Source organism: Octopus bimaculoides, chromosome 5, assembly GCF_046866305.1.
Source record: "Octopus bimaculoides isolate indiv1 chromosome 5, ASM4686630v1, whole genome shotgun sequence".
NCBI classification, from domain to species: domain Eukaryota; kingdom Metazoa; phylum Mollusca; class Cephalopoda; order Octopoda; family Octopodidae; genus Octopus; species Octopus bimaculoides.
Window position 1 is genome coordinate 74,263,611 of NC_142932.1, and position 24,257 is coordinate 74,287,867.

The following is a 24,257-nucleotide window of genomic DNA, read 5'->3' on the forward strand; positions in this document are numbered from 1 at the left end:
TCAGGTTCAGTTCCACTACATGGTCACCCTAAGCAATTGTCTTCTTTTATAACCCTGAACCAACCAAAATCTTGTGAGTAGGTTCAGTTAATGGAAACTGAAAAAACAAACTATATATTTGAGGAGGGTATTCATGCCTTCCTTTTCTTATCATGATGTTGTGTTCTGATTGTAAGCACTCATAATTGTGATACAAGCTGTATCATTTGTTTGCAATCTATATATATAAAACTGAGTATGTCTGTATGTGTGCATCACTAAAACTCGAGAACTACCCAACCAATTTCATTGAAATTTTACACATGCCTTACTTAGAGTCGATGCAGTGTCATGGACTGAAAAAATTTTCAACTTCTTGCCTAATGCGAGCCTGGAGCAATCTCTTATCTCTTGCACTATTTCAGTTTTATGTATCAAAAGTGAAACAATAACATCTCTATTGTAATGTGAGATAATACTTTCAGTTTTAATACTGAAACTATGAACTTTCACTATGTATATGTGTGTGTGTTTGTATATATATATATATATATATATATATATATATATGTATATATATATATTAGTTTCATTTCTATTACTTTCACCATGATGTATTTACGTATGTATGTATTTATATGTATGTACACATATATATATATATATATATATATATATTGATGTATATATATATATATATGTGTGTGTGTATATGTATGTATATGTATATCTATATATATATATATTGATGTATTTGATGTATATATATATATATATGTGGGTATCATCATCATCATCATCATCATCATCATCGTTTAACGTCCGCTTTCCATGCTAGCATGGGTTGGACGATTTGACTGAGGACTGGTGAAACCGGATGGCAACACCAGGCTCCAGTCTGATATGGCAGAGTTTCTACAGCTGGATGCCCTTCCTAACGCCAACCACTCAGAGAGTGTAGTGGGTGCTTTTACGTGTCACCCGCACGAAAACGGCCACGCTCGAAATGGTGTCTTTTATGTGCCACCCGCACAAGCCAGTCCAGGGGCACTGGCAACGATCTCGCTCGAAAATCCTACGGGAGCCAGTCAGGCGGTACTGGCAACGGCCACGCTCAAAATGGTGCATCTCATGTGCCACCCGCACAAGAACCAGTCCAGGGGCACTGGCAACGATCTTACTTGGCTTGCCGGGTCTTCTCACGCACAGCACATTTCCAAAGGTCTCGGTCAGTAGTCATCGCCTCGGTGAGGCCCAATGTACGAAGGTCTTGCCTCACCACCTCAGCCCAGGTCTTGTGTGTGTGTGTGTGTATATATATATATATGTATATGTATATCTATATATATATATATTGATGTATTTGATGTGTATATATATATATATATATATATATATATATATATATATATATATATATGTGTGGGTATATGTATATGTATATATATGTGTATATATATATATATACACACACAAGTTCATATATATATATACATATATATGTGTACACATATATATACATACACAAACATGCACACATACATACACACACATACACATACATCACCTATTCCTTTGGAAGGAACCATATGTAATCTTCGAAACATATGTTGGAAATACAAGAATTCATTTAACATATGCATATTACTCCATTTATTAAATTTAAATATATATATATTAGCGTGGGTGTGGCTGTGAGATTAGCTTGCTTCCTAATCACATGGTTCCAGGTTCAGTCCCACTGTGTGACACCTTCGGCAAGTATGTGTATTTGTGTCTATGTTTGTTCCCCACCACCATCGCTTAGGAACTGATGTTGATGTGTTTATGACCCCATAACTTAGCAGTTTGGCATAAGATATATATATATATAAATATATACATCCATATATATATATAAATATATACATCCATATATATATATAAATATATACATCCATATTTATAATTTCCTCTTTCATTCATTAAATTTTTGTTTGTTTATTATTTAGTTGATGTTTCTAATTAGATATTTTTGTTTTAATTAGTTTTTTTTTTTTTGTTAATTATATTTTTGTTGGTGGCTAAGAAATTTGCTTCCCAACCACATAGTTCAGTCCCACTGCATGGCACCTTGCGCAAGTGTTTTCTACTGTAGCCCCAGGCTGTCCACAATCTTCTGAATGGATTTGTTAGAGGAAAACTGAAAGAAGCCCGTTAAATATAAATGTATGTGTGTGTGTGGGCTGTAACTGCTGAGGACATACGTAAGCTCGCAAGGAATGAAGCCATTATGCTCCGTTGGATGTGTAATGTCAATGTGAATACCCGTCAGAGTGTAAGTATCTTGAGAGAAAAGCTGAACATTAGAAGCATCAGTTGTGGTGTGCAAGAGAGACGATTGCGCTGGTATGGACATGTGGTGAGAATGGATGAGGATAGCTGCGTGAAAAAGTGCCACACCCTAACAGTTGAGGGAACCCGTGGAAGAGGTAGGCCCAGGAAGACCTGGGCTGAGGTGGTGAGGCAAGACCTTCGTACATTGGGCCTCACCGAGGCGATGACTACTGACCGAGACCTTTGGAAATGTGCTGTGCGTGAGAAGACCCGGCAAGCCAAGTAAGATCGTTGCCAGTGCCCCTGGACTGGCTCTTGTGCGGGTGGCACATAAGATGCACCATTTTGAGCGTGGCCGTTGCCAGTACCGCCTGACTGGCCTCCGTAGGATTTTCGAGCGAGATCGTTGCCAGTGCCCCTGGACTGGCTTGTGCGGGTGGCACATAAAAGACACCATTTCAAGCGTGGCCGTTGCCAGTATCGCCTGACTGGCCTTCATGCAGGTGACACGTAAAAGCACCTACTACACTCTCTGAGTGGTTGGCGTTAGGAAGGGCATCCAGCTGTAGAAACTCTGCCAAATTTAGATTGGAGCCTGGTGTTGCCATCCGGTTTCACCAGTCCTCAGTCAAGTCGTCCAACCCATGCTAGCATGGAAAGCAGACGTTAAACGATGATGATGATGATGATGATGATATAATATATATATATATATACTTCCATAACACTCTTGTAAAGAAAACATTACTCAGACCAGTATTGATAATACAGACTACAGAGAAGAAGAACTGAGTTCAATATCTTAAGGTACGAATTTTCTTTACATTCTTGTTTAGCCTCCAGATTAATGCTTATCTAGTAGATCTATGATCTCAAAGAATTTCACCTAGGCACATCACATCTTATTTTCAGATTTAAATATAACTAGAACTAAATAATCAGACAGCGTCCTGTGGGAGATCTAACTGCTATTTCTAGCAGGTCAAGTCATTGTTTAAGGGGCTCTTTCAGTGTAACTAATTCCTCTAGAGTTGAAAAAGAAAAAATATCTCAGTAATGTACAAATGTATAGATTTATTGAACTTAAAATAACTAAAACTGGTCCATGTTGAAATTTGATGTTTCCTCAAGACTTATAAAAACTTACAAGTAACTACTACATAACAGATCTGGTGGAATTATATCAGTGACCTGACTGCAGGGGTGTAATGAAAATGTTGGTACCTCAAGGAGTGAGATAGGGCTTGATTTCATTAAGCCCTTCAATGGTACATATTTTAATTACCTTGAAAATTGATGAACCTAATGTAGAGAGATGCAACAACTAAACCATTAGATAATTTTGCCTAGTACTCTCCTACTTCTGACTTATGTTACTTTCTAAATAACTAATAATAATAATAATAATAATAATAATAATAATAGTAATAATAATACTGCTTTTAAATTTTGAGGTAAGGCAATAATGTCAATCCCAGTGCTCAGCTGGTACTTATTTTTATCAACCCCGGAAGAATGAAAGGCGAAGTTGTCTTTGGCAGTTTTTGAACTTGGAACATAAATAGCCAGAAGAAATGTCACAAAGCATTTTCCTGATGCAGTAACAGTTTCTACCAACTTGCTGCCTTGATAATAATAATAAGCAATTACATCATGGAAGCAGCATTGTAGCCATCAGAGAATATGCTATAACTGTTCAATTCAATTTCCATTAAAGAATATGTGTGTGTGTGTAATGTATGTATGAGAGTGTGTGTGTGTATATACACACACACACACACATATATATATATATATATATATATATATATATATACACACACACAGAATTTGAGGAAGCAATATCCCCATAAGGGATTGTTAAAAAAACAATAAAATGAACCAAGCATCTTTTATATTTTTTCTTCTCCATTTTCTTTTATTGACTTTTTAATTATATATATATATATGTGTGTATGTATGTATATATGTATGAAGGTGCATGGCTTAGTGGTTAGAGTGTTGCATTCATGATTGCAAGATCGTGGGTTTGATTCCCAGACCTGGCATTGCATTGTGTTCTTGAGCAAAGCACTTCATTTCACATTGCTCTGCGATCATTTTGTCATCTGACATTGTGCACCTGTACAGGTAATGTCAATTTGATGGAGGGAGTGAGCTTATGCGAACACAGACATTTGATCACTATAAACAAATCATCTGTGTGGTTGCCAACCCTCATACATCATTGTATGACTGGAGAGTCCATGATATGTATGTATATCTGTATGCATGTATGTATGTATACATATAAGTAAGCACATAAATGCAAAACAAGGTGGTAAAAAATAGTACTCGGATACCAAAAGTAGAGTAATATGCATTTTTTATTAAAGGTACAAAAACATCACAAAACTGTTACTCAGATTTTCATGTTTCCATTCATAGGACAGTTGTGAGCAAGACTGCAATCCCTATTCATCAAATTGGATTATATTAAATCATATATTACATGTACCATCACAATTTTATTCCAGTCTTGATCACAACTGTCTGACAAACAGACACATGAAACTCACAAACAGTTTATATGTGCATGTATGTATGTATATAGATGTGTATGTATGTATATAGATGTATATGTATCTATATAATTGTATATGTATGTATATAGATGTGTGTGTATGTATGTTTGCATGTATATATGTATGTGTGTGTATGTATGTATATAGATATGTGTGTGTATGTATATGCACATATATATGTATTTATATCTACTTATGATAATGTATAGTGTATGTGTGTGCGTATATATATATATATACATATACATACGTACATATATATATATATAGAGAGAGAGAGAGGAGGGGTATCAGACTAACTATTAACTATTTTAATGAAAAGGAAGAAATTAGAAATGATAGAGATGTTTGTCCCAAATTTATGATTGGTGGAATAACATTACGAACTCTCTATCAACAGTCAACTTCAGTTTTATTCAGCAGAGGTAGCAACAGTTGGGGCTTGTTTTTGACAACTTCCAAATAACGTCTCACAACTACCTCAGCTTTGACTGAAATAACAACTAACAATATTTCGCTGAGGAAGGGCCATTTAGATCATATATCAAAACCAAACAGCTGCCCAAACAGGAAAATCATTATTAAAATGAAATGCTGGCGTTGTGATATTTAATTTAACATTCCATTAAATATAAAACATTAAGGACTACTTCTGTACTGGGTTTGTATTTGGCTATTGTGTTGTTTTACAATAATAATAACTGGCTTACTGATAAGAAAATGTAAGAAAGGTACTATTACCAGTTAAACTATCATATGTAGATACACTGAAAACTAATAACTAGTATATCGAGAAAAAAACATAAGGTATCACTGCTAGCTAAACAAGGATTTCTAGATACACTCAAAGCTAAGAAAGGTACTACCAGATAAACAATGGTATCTTGATACTCTCAAAATTAAGAAAGGTACTATCTGCTAAACATTTCTTCTGGCTATTTATGTTCCAAGTTCAAAAACTGCCAAAGACAACTTCGCCTTTCATTCTTCCGGGGTTGATAAAAATAAGTACCAGCTGAGCACTGGGATTGACATTATTGCCTTACCTCAAAATTTAAAAGCAGTATTATTATTATTATTATTATTATTTGTTATTTAGAAAGTAACATAAGTCAGAAGTAGGAGAGTACTAGGCAAAATTATCTAATGGTTTAGTTGTTGCATCTCTCTACATTGGGTTCATCACTTTTCAAGGTAATTAAAATATGTATCATTGAAGGGCTTAATGAAATCAAGCCCTATCTCACTCCTTGAGGTACCAACATTTTCATTACACCCCTGCAGTCAGGTCACTGATATAATTCCACCAGATCTGTTATGTAGTAGTTACTTGTAAGTTTTTATAAGTCTTGAGGAGACAGAATGTTTTTTCTTTTTTTCTTTTTATTTTTTGTGTTGTTGTTTATTTTTTGTTATTTAAAATTCTGAACTTTACAATGATCCCACCAATATAATATTGAAAGTATTTGATTTTTTTGCTTCCCAGTTCTTCCTGTATAAAAAAATATACTCAGGAGACAATAAAACCAATGTAAGTTATTAATCAGTGGTAAAATACCAGGTTAAAACCTGCAAGGGATCAAATGTATATAAATAAACAAGATATGTCTTTAAAGATGACATATATTCAAGCAGATGGCATAAAGATATATCTATAAAGATGATATTTTTCTAAATGCAGGAACAAGACAAAATAATTTGTCCTCATCCTCCTACACAGTCAAATAACATTTGTATAGGAAATACCCTCAATACTTCAATAATTACTAACATCATCAATAAATGTCATTCCGTGGTGCCATGTGATGTGTTTTGTATGACCATATTCTGTATAAGTGAGTGACTGGTGCCAGCAAATAAGGATTAAGTCTATACTTCCACTGATAAAGCTGAATAAAACAAAAATGGTTGGAATTGTCTCCCTTGATATCTCAGCCTAGTATTAGTAGCTGACCCCTAATATCTTTCTTCTGATCCATATTTTAATTAGTCTTGTTTATGCCCTTCCTAACATCAACCACTTTACAGTGTGTTCTGGATGCTTTTTTTTTTCTGGGCACCAGCCCCATGAAGCTACTTGGTGACCTGCATAGTGCCTGTGTTATGAAAAAAAGTATCCAGTACACTCTGTAAAGTGTATTGAGGACATCCACCCATAGAAACCATCCAAAGCAAGCAATAACTCTTTCAAGTATCCAGCCAAAATATTCTTCCTATTTTATGTTCAAACTGACTGGATCTGGCCTCTCACACCTTCCCTACCATGTCATTCTAAAAATAATAATCTCAAAGCTACAAAGTAATGCATGATTAATTCAAAACAATTTGAATAAATAAGCATTACATTTGACAGAGTAATCTGAATGCTAAAGAGTTAAGGCATGACGCAGTCCTCCAGTTTGTTTGATACTGTCAAACCTTCCAACCCATGCCAGCATAGAAGACAGACTTTAAATGATGATGATGATCTGATATCACCTGGATTCAATATCAGATTCTCTTCTTAGCACCAAAGTCAACTGAAAAGTCTTTCAGGTTTCTGAATGCTTTCCACAATTATTGTATTTGATGTGTAAGTGTTAATATCCTATAAATTGCTTGTTGACTTGTATATAACTTCCACTTGTAATTATCTTAAATCCAATAAATTAATGGCCAAGTTTTCAGATGAACTTTCTTTTTCTCTCTCTTTCTGAGATCTTCTAATAAGTGAATTCAATTTGTTTTTTAACTTCATGAGCCAACTTATACTTAACACTCTGTTTTCTTAATTAAAAATCTTTACGCATACCAAGTCAGATAGATTCGTTAACTTCACATTAGCCTTGTGTTTTTTTTAACAAAGAGCATTTAATTTTTTTTATTCAAATTGTATTAGCTGAGTTTTTTTATTAACACTGAAGTTAATTAGCAATAAGTTAGTAAACACAAGTGTTAGAAACAGCAGTATGTTTAATTCACTTTCTATAATTGTGGTGTGGTGAATCAAAAACAAAAAAAAAACTGTGATAAAAAGTATTAAGTCTAAGAAAATTCCTATTAGTTTATAGTTCTTTGTTTATTTTTGTAAGGGAGAAGGGGTTTTCTCAGTTGTCTTTCTGCTAAATTGTTTGCTTTTAATACAGTTGTTTAAACTGTTTATACAATTATATTTTTGACTTTTTAATTGTTACTCTGTTCCCTCTTCCAATCACTAGGAATGAAAATATGGGAAAAATATCAACACCAGAAAACCTAAAGAAGGTTTTTACTGATGCAAAATGATCAAGTCTTTATCTTTCTTTCCTACTCTATCTATCCACACACACACACACACACACACACACACACACACACACACACCACACACACACACACACACACACACACACTCGTGTGTGTGTATAAGTATGCTCCCTCAACTTGTCCAAAATAAAAATATATATGTATGTATATAAGAAATTGAGATGACAAAGGAATAATTATCTTATGAATTTCATTAGCTTACAGCTGTTTCTTACTATAAGATGCAATGGACTCATTGTTGAGTGCCTGAGTATCACCTTATAGCTTGTATGTATATATGGATATGCATGTGTATGTATATGTGCATGCATGTGTGTGTGTATATATGCATGCATATGTGTGTGTTTATATGTGCATGCATATGTGTATGTAGTACTGTGTGTTTATATATTCTGTGCACAAATAGGCACTTCACTCTTCTCATTTTGATTCCTTCCCTACTACTAATACCACTTTTCTTTATTGATACCTGGCCATTTCATTTCTTGGCTATTCTTCCTCCCTCGATATTGTTTTCTACACCCACCAACGTTACATTGGTCAACTCCTCCCCCACTTGACCACCAAATTATCTCTCCTCATGCACTACACTTGCCTCTCTCTTTCTCTCTCCTGTCAACTGCATCATCATTACTATCCTGTTGCTGCTCTCACCTTGCATTTCTCTCTCTCCCTTCTCCAACTCATGCATCATTGGTCACGTTCCCCCCCCCCCCTATATCCATCATTCCTCACATCCATCCTTCAACTCCTTTACAGATGCTGCTTACCTCAACTATCCCATTCCCCCCCCCCATCTCTTGCCCCCCCCCCCATCCTACCATACACTCTTGCAACCTGCACACATGCACACTTCTAGTTTCCCTGGACAACTCATTGCCACTCTTTATCTCTTTGGAAATATCATTGATTCATTTTCAATCTCTCCTCTAAATATGAGTAGCTATGAAACTCTTTTGCAGGAAGAACCTGCTTTGCTCCACCTCCATCTTTCATACCTTAACTCTCAGCTTGGAAATGAACATGTAGTGTCCCTTTACTCCATAGCCTTCCAGCAAACCGAGTATGTGCAGTCATCCTGCATCTCTTATGCTAACTCTCTCTATATGATGTAAAGCGCGACTGGATAAATCAATCAGCCAATTAAATAACAAAACCAGCCAACATTTATATTGGCTTTTATTATATAGAGATTCAAAAGAAGCATCCATTAAAGCATTGCTGCAGGTTTCCATTAAAACTTTATCACCTGTTATTACTTATGCCCCATTCTGAAGTAAACCTCACTTCCCCCAAGGAACACAACTCTACTTTCAGAAAGTGACTAAGGTGGAGGGTCGGCTGTGTGGTAAAGAGTTTGCTTCTCAACCACATGGTTTGGGGTTCAGTCCCACTGTAAAGCACCTCAAGCAAGTGTTTTCTATTGTAGTCTCAGGCCAAACAAAGCTCTGTGTGTGGATTTGTGACATGGAAACTGAAAGAAACCCATCATACATGTGTGTGTGTGTGTGTGTGTGTGTGTATGCATGTATGTGTCATATCTACATAGGTGTTTGTATATATCTCTGTGTGTGAGTGTTTGTGTTTGTCTCCCACCACTGCTTGCTTTATTTACGTCCATGTAACTTAGCTGTTCAGCAAAATAGACTGATGGAATAAATATCAGACTTTAAAGAAAAAGAGAGAAGGAGTTTTATATATTTTTATATATATATATATATATACATATATATATATACATATATATATATATATATATATATATATATATATATATATATATATATATACACACACACCCACACACATAAGAAAGTATTGTAGTTTGCTGGAAGCATTGTATATTGTTTGTGAAATGTAACGTGTCTGGAATGGTATAACAATGCAGAGTGGACTATAATAACAGTTAGAAATAACTTAATCATTCATTGTCTAATATTTTGGAATGTAAAAAATTCTTTCTTCAGAGATTACTAGGAAGTAATGGAATCACTGTTATAGTCGATTTTCTTATTCTTCTAATGGTTACTGAAATCTATCGGAAGCATTCCTGTAATGGTCTCGCAAGTTCTTTCCGAAATTCCTCATGAGAAGTGTGTGAAGGTAGTCATGTCTTGAGCTCATGAGTGTTGGCATATTTGTAGCAGTTACCAAGTTATTATATGTGTATTTCTATATAATCTTTTATTATATATGCATGTTACCATCATGCATGCAGGGTGTCGATGTTGTTAAGCTAGTGAGTGTTAATTTCCAACCTGTTGTTAATTTGGGGCCCTAGTCTGTCCATAATTCTTAAATTTCCTAAATTTTTGTCATTGGACTCAATTCTGACTGTTATGTTTTTGTTGGTGTTCTGGTTTCTGTCAAGTTGTTTTCTGAAGGAGGAGGCTCGTATGTTTAGATGTTCTTTGATGCAAATGTGTAATGGTCTTGTTGTACTACCCACATAGAAATTGTTGCATCTGTTACATTGGATTTGATATACTACATGTACCCATTGGCATAAACGTGTGTCACAGATGGGGGCAGTTAGCTAGTGTGCACTAATTGTTGACCCTTGATCATTTCTTTGCTTGATGTCTTCTCAGAGAGGGACCAGAATGGGCTAGTTGTATGTCTAATCCTTCTATTCTTACAGCTCTTCGGATGGCTGTAGTTATTCTCTCACTAAAATGGGATATTTTAAGGAAGCATGTGTTGCTGAGTCTTCTGTGTGTTTGGTGTGTTTATTATCTCAGATATTTAAGCTGATTCACAGTGGATATAGGGTACTTGTTGGTTTTCAACACCTCTAGGAAGCGTGTGGTGTGAGTCACCTTGTCCTCTGTCCTGCTGCACTTCCTCTGGATGCATGTAAGTCCATTTCTAGCATATCCTATTTTGGCACCAAGTGGAAGGGCTGAATTGTACTGAATAAACATATCTCTACTGGCTGCTTTCCTGTAGAACTCTGTGTGGATCTCTCTTTTTTCCATTATTTTCTGTTGGAAGTCAAGCAGCAATAGGGATCCAGTGCTGTGAGGATGTTCTATAGTGAACTGTATATCCATGTCCATGTTGAACATCATGAATATTTTGTCAGCCTCTTCACAGGAGGATGTGAGTATGAGGATGTTATCTATGTACCTGGTGAAGAAAGCACATGAGTGACAGATGTTGAGTGCTCAACGTTCCAGATGGTTCATATAGGTAATTTATATATATGCAAAAGCACCCACTACACTCTCGGAGTGGTTGGCATTAGGAAGGGCATACAGCTGTAGAAACTCTGCCAAATCAGATTGGAGCCTGGTATAGCCATCTGGTTCACCAGTCCTCAGTCAAATCGTCCAACCCATGCTAGTATGGAAAGCGGATGTTAAACGATGATGAATAATTCATGATATATCAGCATCATATAACATCCACTCCTACATGCTTTTTCAAATCAAACAGAATTTGTTGAGGCAGATTTTCTTCAGCTGGATATCCTTCCTGCCATCAACCCTTACTTGTTTCCAAGCAAGGTAATATTGTCTCGTGTTTCCACAGAATATTAAAACCAAACGACATTGTAATGCTCATTTATAAGTATCATGCGATATCAAGACAAAGAGATGCAAGCATACATGCACTCAAACTCTGACACCTATTATACATACATATATGTGATGAGTTTCTTTTAATTTCTGTGTATCAAATCCACTCACAAGACTTTGGTTGGCCCAGGATTATAGTAGAAGACATTCTCTGAAGGTGCTATACAGTGAGACTCAGTCTAGAACAGTATGGTTGTAAAACAAACTTCTTAACCACACAACCATGCCTATACATATATAGACCTTACTATGCTGCAATAATATAATCATCTATTCATCTAACCCATACTGCCATGGAAAATGGATGTAAAAAACATATTTAGGTGTATATATGTATGTGGTGGGGGGAGAGGGGGAGAACAAATGAGAAATAGGTGTTCAGAACTGAAGTGAGCGGCCTTGAAATATATATCATACAGAAATACACTTTGAACTGTATACAATAATTGGTTTAAAGCAAAATTTTATTAAATTATCTCTAAGCTTGTAGTCTTCTTGCTCTCAAAATGTCAGGAGGTTGAGAGCTGACCATCTCTGAATGGTGGTGACAAGAGAAAATGTCACAAAAATAATTATATCTTAAATATTGAACAAAAATAAATGTTAATGATCTGACAATGTGTTTACGTTTGACAAGGATGTGCAGGAAGAAATTTATCTAGCAGCTAAATTTATCTCCTGTCCAAGGTTAGAGGAAATAATTTGAAGACACTATACTTATTTTTATGCTTTAATACCTGCTTATGATTATTTTGAAACATATTTCAAACACATTGATGCTATATGGATCCAAATAAATGTTATAGAAATCTCATCATGAGCTGATGAATAATAATATATACAGTTTTGCATGTGGTCTTTTTGTAGTTTTTTTTTTGGGGGGGGGGTACCTTTTGTCAACCAGGTACAAATAAGCAGGCAAATATTGACAAGCGTGTTATTAGATATGTGTGTATACATACATACTTGCATATATGATCAGCATCATTTAACGTACATTTTCCATGCTGGCATGGGTTGGACAGTTTGATCAGAAGTGGCAAGCCAGAGAGCTGCACCAGGTTCCAGTCTGATTTAGCATGGTTTCTACAACTAGATGCCCTTCCTAACACCAACCACTTTCCAGTGTGTTTTGGGTGCATTTAATGTTGTACTGTACTAGTGCTTTTACGTGGCACTGGCACAGGACTCTAGCAAGCCAATCCTCTTCACTAGGGGGAGTGGTCTTAACACTTCTACTGTGAAATACAGATACACACATACATGCATGCATATATTTTTACACAAACACACATATAATCTATGATAGCCTTCTGAAAGACATATTTTGTAATGAAATTTTGTGAAGATACTCAAATCTACTCAGTGATGTAGATTGCATTTATGTTGATAAAATATCAATAAATAATGATATATTTATTGCAAACATTCAAATGAAAATTTTCTAATCAGTTTGTATAATCACTAAGAAATTTAATAAAAATAAATTATTGTATGTATGCTATATTTCATGATATTTCCCATGGTAGCAAAAGCATACTTCTAAAGTTCCCCCTCAAATGACAGGTAACACTCTAATTACACTAATAATTTCTTCACTACTTCGGCTGCTATCATGGGTGGTTCTATTAAATAGTGTCTACAATAGACACTATTTAATGTGATTTCTATCGTTTTTGTTGCAAAATCATCAGTAGATAGATTCATTATGATTATAGCGATATCATTTGGTTCTTCTAAAATCTCCAGGAACTCTTCAGATGACTGTATATTGTATCTCCCTGCTATGTATCAATTGATAATAATTGTTTAGTGTGCTGGTGATTTAACTACTAGTGATGTTATGAGTCAGAGGTAGGGTGTTTTGGTGTTTTATCAGTGTATTTTTACATCATGAGGAGCCATTTAATAACACACTAAGCTGTTAAATTCACTTGAAATTCAAATTTATTTCTCGAGGCATCAACATTTTATTTGCACAACTGTGATCTGATCATTGACACAGTTGCAGTGAGGCTATGTCAGTGACCAGTTCACAACTGTGTAACCTCATGAAATAAATTCAAATTTAAAATGAATTTAACAGTTTTTTGTGTTTTTAAATGGGTTTTTAATTGGATTCTCTGAATCCTTATAGGTTTATTTTTGTCGTTGAGTTGTTGTTAATTTTGGCCATATAATATTCATCTTTATCCATCATGACAAACATATTCCAAATATGTCACTCTTACATCTTTCTATGTTACCATTGTTTTTTGGTGTGTGTTGTTTGTTTTTTAATCTTTCCAAGCTTGTTTAAGTTTGTTTTGTGTCAAGTTATCTATTTTTATTACATTCACCTTGGGATAAATATTCAATCTGTGTTTATAATGTTCTTACCTCTCTGTGGTTTTTGACATCTTGGCAGAGAAGTGTGATTTCAGTTTCTCCTCAATTTTGGTCTTATTTCTGTTGTCAGTGGAAGTTGGTACCAAAAGTGAAGAATATGATTTAGCCTGGGATGTGTATATGTTGCTATAGATTGAGAAATATATCTTTCTGTATGAGTAGATACATGGCCTAGTGGTTAGAATGTTGGGGACATAATCACAAAGTCATGGGTTCAATTCTCAGACCAGGCAGTGTTTTGTGTCCATCACTCCAGTTTACTCAACTGAAAATTAATACCAGCTGAATATTTCTGCAGCTCTCTCTTCCTCCAAATGTCATAACCTGGATGTTCTGCTTCCCTTCCCATTTTTCTTTTTACACATTTCAGTCATTAGACTGCAGCCATGTTTGAAGAATTTTTAGTCAAATGAATCAATCCTGATACTTAATTCTGTTAATTCCAATACTTATTCTACTGACCTCTTTTGCTGAACTGCTAAGTTACAGGGACATAGACACACTAACACCAGTTGTCAAGCGATGGATGGGTAGGGGGTGGGCAGACAAACACACACACACATACTATGGGATTATTTCGGTTTCTGTCTACCACATCCACTCACAAGTCTTTGGTCAGCCCAAGGCTTTTGTACAAGACATTTTCCCAAGGTGCTACTCAATATGACTAAACCCAGAACCAAGTGGTTGGGAAGAAAGCTTCTTACCACACAGCCATGCCTGCTGGACCAAGAGAATGTCTCTTCTTGTGACAACTTAGGCACCTACAACAATTAACTAAAGTGTAGTACTATCTACCAGGTCATACTCATTTGCAAGTAACTGCTAATGAGTTGAGTAATTTTTTTTTTTATTCATATGTTCTGAGCAAGACAAGGAACTGCATCCTGTGGCTAGGTTCCATCTTTAGAGTTCAAGAGTTTTGGAGAGTATGAAGTTACTCCTTAGCTACCACCACTCCAAAGTTCACTCTGGTCAAGGGTGGTAGTATATGTTAAGGGCCACAGTTATATGTCAGACAACAGATGGTCCTAAGGCATGCAGAACTTGAAGAAGAATTGGTCCCTAAACACGTGTCACAGTGTGTGGACATGCCTTCATGTTACATTAACCATTTTCTCTTTATAAGGGTTAAATGGGCCCTATACCTCAAGGGTAAGCTTAAGGGAGAGTAGGTAACTATCAGAGTAAACAGTGAATAAACTGGCCAAAGGCAACAGGAAATGATTGTTGTATCTTTCCAAAGAAAAATCAATTATCTTTAGACTCTGTCATGATGGTTCGTGATCATCACTGCCTGGAAAACAGGCATCATACATGAAGAGAGAAAGAAATTTTTCACAAGACAGAAACATATGACATGTATCAGATATGTAGACCATTTACTTATTGTTATGGACACAAGAGACATCAAGAAATTTGAAGGAATTCTTAGAAAACCACTCTGGACTAAACTTCAGCATCCAAAATATATAGAAATAAAACAGTGATTTTTCTTGAATCAATACTATAAATGGAGGACTTTATAGAGAGAATGGTATCTTAATATTGAGGAATACAAAGAGATGATAGGCAGATAGAGTTTAGGAAAAATCTACTGAAAGTATTGATTTAAACTTGATAAAATCATAGGAAGCACTAAATTGAATATCAACTATTTGGCTTTAAATTTATTGCATGGTTGGAACAGGCCTTTATTCAGGCTGAAGAATGACCACACATACACACGAATGCACGCATGTGGGAACCTTTCTCTATCAGTCTCTGTCTACTAAATCCACTAACAAAGCTTTCGTCAGCCTAAGATATAGTAGAAAACACTTGTTATTTTGGTGTTTCCCCACTGTATTGCCAGTTTCTCAGACAGGAATAACTAGACAACAAAGAAGACCTACTCATTGCAACTGTAATAGTGTGTGTATTATTTATTGCTTTTTAAAGTATGAAGTATAATTTACATTTTCAGACTTCAAGACATTACACATTCTCTAGTGTTGTCTCTACAAATACTAAACAGTCAGTCTCTATGTCTTTTTAGTGAATAGTTGTTGTTAGAAAATGTAGCCAACCATGAAAGGTCCAGGACCAATAATTAGTGCAGTTGTTACGTATTCTGCATCTATCAACATCACTCATCTGAAAATGGTTAAAACTAAATAGTTATTTGCGTAGTATATATCATCATCATAATTTCACATTCACTTTCTATTCTGGTCTGCACTGGATGGGTCATCATGATTCAAGTTAGTTCTTATTTGAAGCTAATGTGTTTCTACATGTAGTCAAGGAATAATGTTTCACTCGTTCATCTTGGCTTGGTTTCTAACATCAGCCACTTTACAGAGAGTACTGGGTGCATGAAGAATGAAGAGTATGACCTATGAACAAGATTGAACAGAGTTAAAAGCCATGGAAAAGGTTGGGAGAAATGGGAGAGACAGCGCTAGAGGAGTAATCAAGGAATTGCTTTTTTCTTTTTTTTTCATATTGACATTTTAAAGTAGAACGTTTAAATACAAAGATACAGGTAAAAAGAGAGATAAGAAAGAAAAGAAAAGGTAGGGGAAAGCAGCAGAAGATGGAGCGGGAGGAAGTGATGGGTTATATACCCCAGAACAAATGATGTGCTCAGCCATGCCCTGCAGTAATGACTATGTTACCTCGGAGAATAGCCAGCGACACTCGCTGCAGTAGCCACTCTACCTTGTGGGGCTCATTTCTCTGACAGGTTACTTTTACCCCTATTTTGTGGAGGAAATCAGAGGCAAATGATTTCTGAATGTTTACAGGTAGAAATAGTTGTATAAATAGTCAATAGTAAGAGTGTTAGTGGATGTAAATAATGAATGATCTGGGGTAGAGGGAGTGATGGTTGGCAGTGTAGAGTCGGGGGGGGTGATAATGTTAGCTGATAAGGAAGATGGATAGACATCTTGGCTAAAGAAAGTGATGGATGTCAGTGGGCCACCTGAGGGAGGGATAGTGCAGAGCATAGGGAAGTAGATGGTGATGCATTGGGTACCTATACATTTAATACAATCCCTTCCTCAGACATCATGAATTGGAAGGATGAAGAAGGGAAACATAGCAAGAACAGTGGTGGTAAGTGGGAATTACTACTCAAGCCTTTCTCTCCACTGTCTTACTTGCAAGGTTTGAGTAGTAATTCTCAGGATTTTATTACTTATCCACTTTGAACCAATACACTGGGCTACTCAAATTCTTCTCTATCTAATCAGTAACATTACAGTACGAATTTGCAGGATTTATATATTTCTGCAAGAAATCACTGTGAATATTTGCTCTGGTGAATTTTGTATATTTTAACATTCATTTCTATAACTGTCTTATAAATGATTTGCTACCTTTGAAACTATATGTCCATCTGTTATTCTGTTATACTTTCATTTTCCCCGAACTGATTCATTACCTTATAGCCAACTCTTATTTGCACTGATTCTGTACTCCTGTCAGAAATGTCATTGACAACAAGTTGGCAATCATCTATGAAGTTAATCATCACCATATATATAATATATATATATATATATATATATATATATATATATATATATATATATATATATATATATATATATATATATACATACATACACACACATGTTTACATATTTATGTATATTATACATTTTGTTTTGCAAAACTCTTGATGTGAAATATGTTGTATCTTAGGAGGTTCACGTTGTCAATAAAAGCATACCCACTGGTTCTGTTTTTTTTTTATTTTTATTAGTTAACTAACTGATTAAATAATTGATTGCTTGACTAAAGTTTTGATTAATCTATCAATTAATTGGTTTGCTAGCGTTCTTTCGTTTCCATAGATGACTTCCTCAATGACATATTCTTTTTGCTCCAGCTCTGTTATGTCATGCAAACTGACAAAGTCTACTCCAAGTAATTAGTTATGCTAAAATGAAGTGAAATAGAAACAGTGTGTGTGTGTGTGTATTCCATATCTGAATTTGTTGCCATAGCATGTTGTTTTAGTCCTGCTAACTTATTCAAGTCATCATGGCATCAGTGATGTTTTAATTTTCAGATAATGAACATAGAAAAGCCTCTTGTCTCCCTCACATCCATACTGACTTCAAATAAGCATATACATTACCACGCCCTTGTGTAATAACAAATGGAAGTGTTAATTTCTCTAAAACTTTGTGTAAGTGTCCGCATGTAAAAAAAACTGTTTTACATACAACACATCATCACTTGTGTTGCATCTGTTTGTGATTATTTTTCTGTCATCTCATAACATATGATGAGATTTTCAACCAGCCATGTCATTAGAGTGTTTGTCTGACGGCCAATTCTCGTTACTCTCTTTACTCACAAAAGACAGGCTATATGAAAACTTGTGTAAAGAATGAGATGTTGTATGGTTTTGTAATATGTACCATGCTTTTGCTAATTCTTTTAGGTGCCTGTGTAGTTGTTAGCAGACTACATAGATACCCTCTTGGCCCTGCCTTTCTCAAAGTGACAACCACTGCCTGGTCTGAGAATTGAACCATTGTATCAAAATTTGAAATCAAATCAATAGAAAGATTCTAAGTGGTCACTTGAAGTGGTGTTGCTCAATATGTTAGGCTGTATTTTACCAAAACCAATACATTGACTCCTTTTCTGTGCTATTTACATTTAGTGGGTGTCATCACCTCATTCTATGTTTTTGTTGTTATTGTTTTGTTGCTTTGTTACCCTATGGACATTGTGTATTATGTAAATGTGATTGTGGCATGTTTCCCACAGTGTTATCAGACCAGTTTGATTTCTTTGACAGAAATTAAAACAAAGTTTGTAAGGGCAGTTGGATATATTTATAACATATGACATTACATGAGTCAGGCCTGCTGCTTTCAAACAACTTATTGGAGGCCCTTATAATTTGTGTTTAAGGGGTAGTTGGATTTACAATAGATGACATTTGAAGGGTTAAGTCTGCTGCGTTCAAACACCAAGATCAACTATGCCTCTCATCCTTTTGAGATCAATAGAATAAGTACCAGTTAGGTACAGGGGTCAATGTAAGAGATTAGACCTCTCCCCTCAAAATTTCAGTCCTTGTGCCTACAGTAGAAGGGATCATCATCATCATCATCATCATCATCATCATTATTATTATCATTATTATTATTGCTATTATTATTATTATTATCATCATCATTATCATCATCATGGCAGAATTGTTAGCATGCCAGGCAAAATGCTTAGCGGCATTTCGTCTGTCCTACATTTTGAGTTCGAATTCTGCTGAGGTTGACTTTGCCTTTCAACCTTTCAGGGTCAATGAAATTAGTATCAGTTGCTCACTGGGGCTGATGTAATTGACTAGACGACCCCTCACCACAAAATTTCAGGCCTTGTTCCTTTAATAGATGAAATTATTATTGTTGTTTTACTTCTCAGAACACTCAGTCTTGTTTGTTATTCTGGTAAATTCTGTGAGAGCAGACAGCAACCTGCCATCATTATTACTATTGTTGTTGTTTTATTTCTAGCTTTCTGCACTGTGAATTCAAATGTTGCGACGGTCAACTTTTCCTTTCATCCCTCCGATATCAATAAAATAAAGTACTATTCATGTAATGAGGTCAATGATATCTGTTAAATCTCAGCTCTTAAAACTGTGGCCTTGTGCTTAAATCAGAAACAATAATTATCATCATGACTAATCTAAAAGAAGTGGCACTGCTGCGTGTCTAGTGTGACATGTCAGTGGATGGATTTGTGGAGGAATCCATTATGACAGCAGTGACTGTGTCAGTTCTAAAACAGACATGGGAGAACTTTGGAAGTTGTAGTTCATTCAGATTTGGCCACACTAGACCTTATAGTTTAGATAATACAGGATTAAGATTAAATGAAGAAAAGTCTGAGGTGTTGTTACTGGTATGTAACTCATACCAGTGATAAATCATCATTATCTTCATTTTAACATCTACTTTACCATGGATGTACAGGTGAGATGGAATTTGTTGAGTCAAATTTTCTTTGGTTGGGTACCCTTCCTGTTGCCAATCTCACCTGTACCCAAGCAAGGTGTTATTTCCCCATAGCTGGCCAGACATGTTTTCAAAGAAGGTTAGAAATAAGAAATAAACAACACTGCTTGTATGACAGTGACACTTACTTACAACCACCATGTGCTGTCAAGACAAGGTCTTGGGCAGATGGACAGACACACACACATGATGAACTTTCAGGTTCCATCTATCAAATCCACTAACAAAGCTTTAGTTGGCCCAGGGCTGTAGTGGAAGCCACTTGCCTGAGGTGCCACACAGTGAGACTGAACCCAAAACCATGTAGTTGGAAGTAAACTATTTAACCACACAGCAATGTCTCCACTTATGCCAATAATAAATAATGATAAAGAGGATGACGTTAAGAAGTAAACATGAATAAATATTTGCATATTTATACAAACAAAAATTGCTTTTCTTCCATCTGCTTCCATAACCTACAAGATCAGTTTTAAAATCCCAATTTTCCTAGATTTCATCTTAACTCTCATTCCATTTTTACTTCATAACATTTCATGGTAGTCTGCCTTGACCCATGCAGAGTGAAAGGGGATGAGGAGTGGTGGTCATATCAATTACTAACATCTGAAATCATCAGAAATATGTTTATCTTCAGAATTGACATTTCGCTTCAACTTTGATATCTTATACTTGTTATCATCTCAATTTGACACCAGATAAATATGTTTTAATCTGGAAATATTTATACTGACATCTGGTTTATAGAGGCCAACTTCTGACCTAGAGTATAGCTAGCTACTCTCAATTCCTATAGAGTATAGCTACTCTAGTCCAACATTATATAATACAGACAATGACTACTCTACTTCAGCATTATACAGTGTTCAGCATTATATTCTACTCATTTGCTATATAGGAACATAGATATTCTACTCCAACATTGTATAGTGCAGAGCGTAGTTATTGTACTCTAACATTATATTATATGAAGTATAGATATACGACTCCACTTCTCCATAGTGTGGAGTATTGCTGACCTACTCCAACGTTATATAGTGTGGATTGAAGCTACTCTACTCTTGCTATTGACCTTGTCTCTTGTTTTGATGTTACCAAAAGTTGGCTCTATCAGTTTACTTATGCCATATTGTTATTCCTGGACTGATAAACTGGTTCACTCCCCACATCTATTACCATGATGAATCTTTTAATTTATAATAACAGCAATAATTAACATGTATGATAATTGTGATGATTACCAAGAAAGACAAACAAAAATGGTCTGCCAGTGATATATCACAAATAGTTTTATTTACAAGGTTAGCCATAAACATCATCATGTCATCGTTGCTATTGTTGTTTATCATCATTATTTGTTATAGTCATCATCATTTCATGTCTGCCTTCACTGCTGGTATAGGTTAGACAGTTCAATAGCATTGAACTGGTCAGAGAACTCTGTGTTGCTCCAGACCAGTGCCTGATAGTCTCTACAGCTGTATGCCCTTCCTAATGCTGAGTGTACTAGGTGCATTTTTTCCATGGTCGAGTTACCATGTAACTCGGGGAAATAATAAAGCTTCCTCAACTGAGACAGGAGTATAGTAGGAAGGGAGGTGACATTATGCAAGGTGTTGAGAATTTAAAGTGTGCTAGAAGGGACAGGAACAGGTTTGCCATATGGTGTTATATGAGATACAATATTGATGATAAGATGTCAGCACCAACTCTCAAAGTACAAAAAGGTGAATTGAAAAGAGTGTAAGGACAAAAGATCAGGAAGGGTGTTACTTGCTAAAATTAGATTTGTAATAATTACATTAAATTGTTGCCCAGGATCTCCTTGTAGATGAAGAAAGTATAGTTAAGCTCATGCCTTTTCATATAGTAGGTATGTGTCCAACTGAACATTGCTGTGGATGTCTAATAGGACTGAAACATATTTGAAATTGTCACCCCTTACTTATCAGGTATTAAGATTCAATCAGTACTATGTGTTGTTGTTTAATATTTTTATCAGTTTAAATTTCACTGTTTTATCCCTTGCCTATATTGACGAGCGGCATTGTCATTAACACTAATGACTTTTGTTCTTATTATACGTGAAATTTCAGATAATTCCCTACTCCTTGCTTTGGTTAAGTACATTCAACATGAATTATAGTCTTCAAAACAGATGGAAAATTGCAGCTCTGAAATATCTTCATTCTTTGTCTGACCCATATATTACAATAATGTCTGCTCCATGTATATTTATGTTTGAAAACTTCATGACATAAAACAATAACAGTAACAATAATTGGTTTGCATTTTTTCCATTCTCCTTATAATTATCAGATTTTCATAACTCAGCATTCAGTTTTCCTCACAAGATTATTCCATGTTAAATTCCTGCAATCCAGACACAAATATACATAAACACCTCCATACAGCATACACACAAGGGCAAATGGCCCTCTCCATAAGTAGTGGAACAAAATCAACTTTTTTTTTGGTTACAAATGTGAAGATGTGTGGATAGGTGTGTATTCTAAGAGTGTGTGTTTGTGTGTGTATATATATGAGTGTGTGTAGAAGAAAATTAAAGAAATTATGATTTGGTTCATCCTTTGAAAAGGGGTGTACCTCATGCTATTCTCTAATTAACAAAACTCATTTTTCATAACATCTTTAGAATTTTGTATATAACATATAATATTTTATTTCTGTTACAAGGTATTGGAAACTGAAAGGCGAATTTACTTGGTAACAGAATATGCAAGTGGCGGTGAAATATTTGGTAAGTTGTTTCTGTTTTCTAATTATTACCTTATTAATCCTTACTAATTACTATTTGAACTTTGTAACTGTAAAGAAGACCATATATTTTTTTAACATTCTTTCATAATCAATACCAAGCTTTACTAGAATTTTTTAATCATTCCATGTCATACTACAGACCATCTGTCTGTGCTCACCATCTGTCTGTTTCGCAGTTTCTTTGGCCAAGGTGATAGGAAGTCATCTGACTGAAGAAAGTCGTGTCTCAACAAATCCCATCCAATCCATGCAAGCATGGAAAAGCTGATATTGCAAACGATGATGATGAGTAGATTAGAAGAGGTATATAGCCTCCTAGTTCAATGTTCTTCTGTTTCTTGGACAAAAGAGTGTCTTGTGAGTGGTCATCAACAACCCCCTTACATTGCACCTCTGCTAATTCTAAAAGAGAGAGAGAGAGAAATTGATCCCAATGTTCGACTGGATACTTTATTTATCAATACCAGAAGAATGAAAACAGAGTTGACTTCAGTGGGATTTGAACTCAGAAGACAAAAAAAAAATTATCACAGTGCATGTCAATGATTTTGCCAAAATCAGCTTTAAAAGCTACTTTATCATATATTTTTTTTTTTCTTTATTTTCAAGCAACCAACAGGCTTTCAATATAGAATTTTCAAAAAGGAAAACAGAATCAATAACAATCAAATATGCTGCTCTCATTGTCTTCATTATCATTAAAGGTCCGCTTTTCCATACTTGCATTGAAGACAAAGAGATAATACTTTACCATTTGTTGCAGTCGTTCATTATCTTCTTTGTGAGGTTCCACCTCTTGAGATCAGTTTTCACCATTTCTTCCATTATCTCCCTCAGTCTTTCTCTTCCATACGTTCCTTTCATTTACTAATCCTCCCAACTGCCATTCTCCATACAAATCACACTTCTGTATCAGCACCATCTTCTCTCTTGCATGCTACATCTGTTTCCTCTTATGCCCAGTTTTTTTGTCTGTGATATTTTAGGAGTGGTTGTGTGGTAAGTAGCTTGCTTACCAACCACATGGTTTAGGGTTCAGTCCCACTGCGTGGCACCTTAGGCAAGTGTCTTCTACTATAGCCTCGGGCCGACCAAAGCCTTGTGAGTGGATTTGGTAGACGGAAACTGAAAGAAGCCTGTCATTTATATGTATATATATATATATATATATATATATATATATATATATATATATGTATGTATGTATGTATGTGTATATGTTTGTGTGTCTGTGTCTGTCCCCCCAACATCGCTTGACAACCGGTGATGGTGTGTTTACGTCCCCGTAACTTAGCGGTTCGGCAAAAGAGACCGATAGAATAAGTACTAGGCTTCCA

At 35.4% G+C, this 24,257-nt stretch overlaps 1 protein-coding gene across 2 annotated transcripts in view; it reads left to right on the top strand.

Moving 5' to 3' along the window:
- LOC106878883 (serine/threonine-protein kinase SIK3) overlaps window positions 1–24,257 on the top strand; it is a 321,329-nt gene that overhangs the window by 244,536 nt on the left and 52,536 nt on the right. For both annotated transcript variants that reach the window (XM_089352409.1, XM_089352410.1), the window contains exon 3: window positions 22,837–22,900. In XM_089352409.1, coding sequence (XP_089208535.1) covers window positions 22,837–22,900 — 64 coding nt within the window. The remainder of the gene's footprint in view (window positions 1–22,836; window positions 22,901–24,257) is intronic.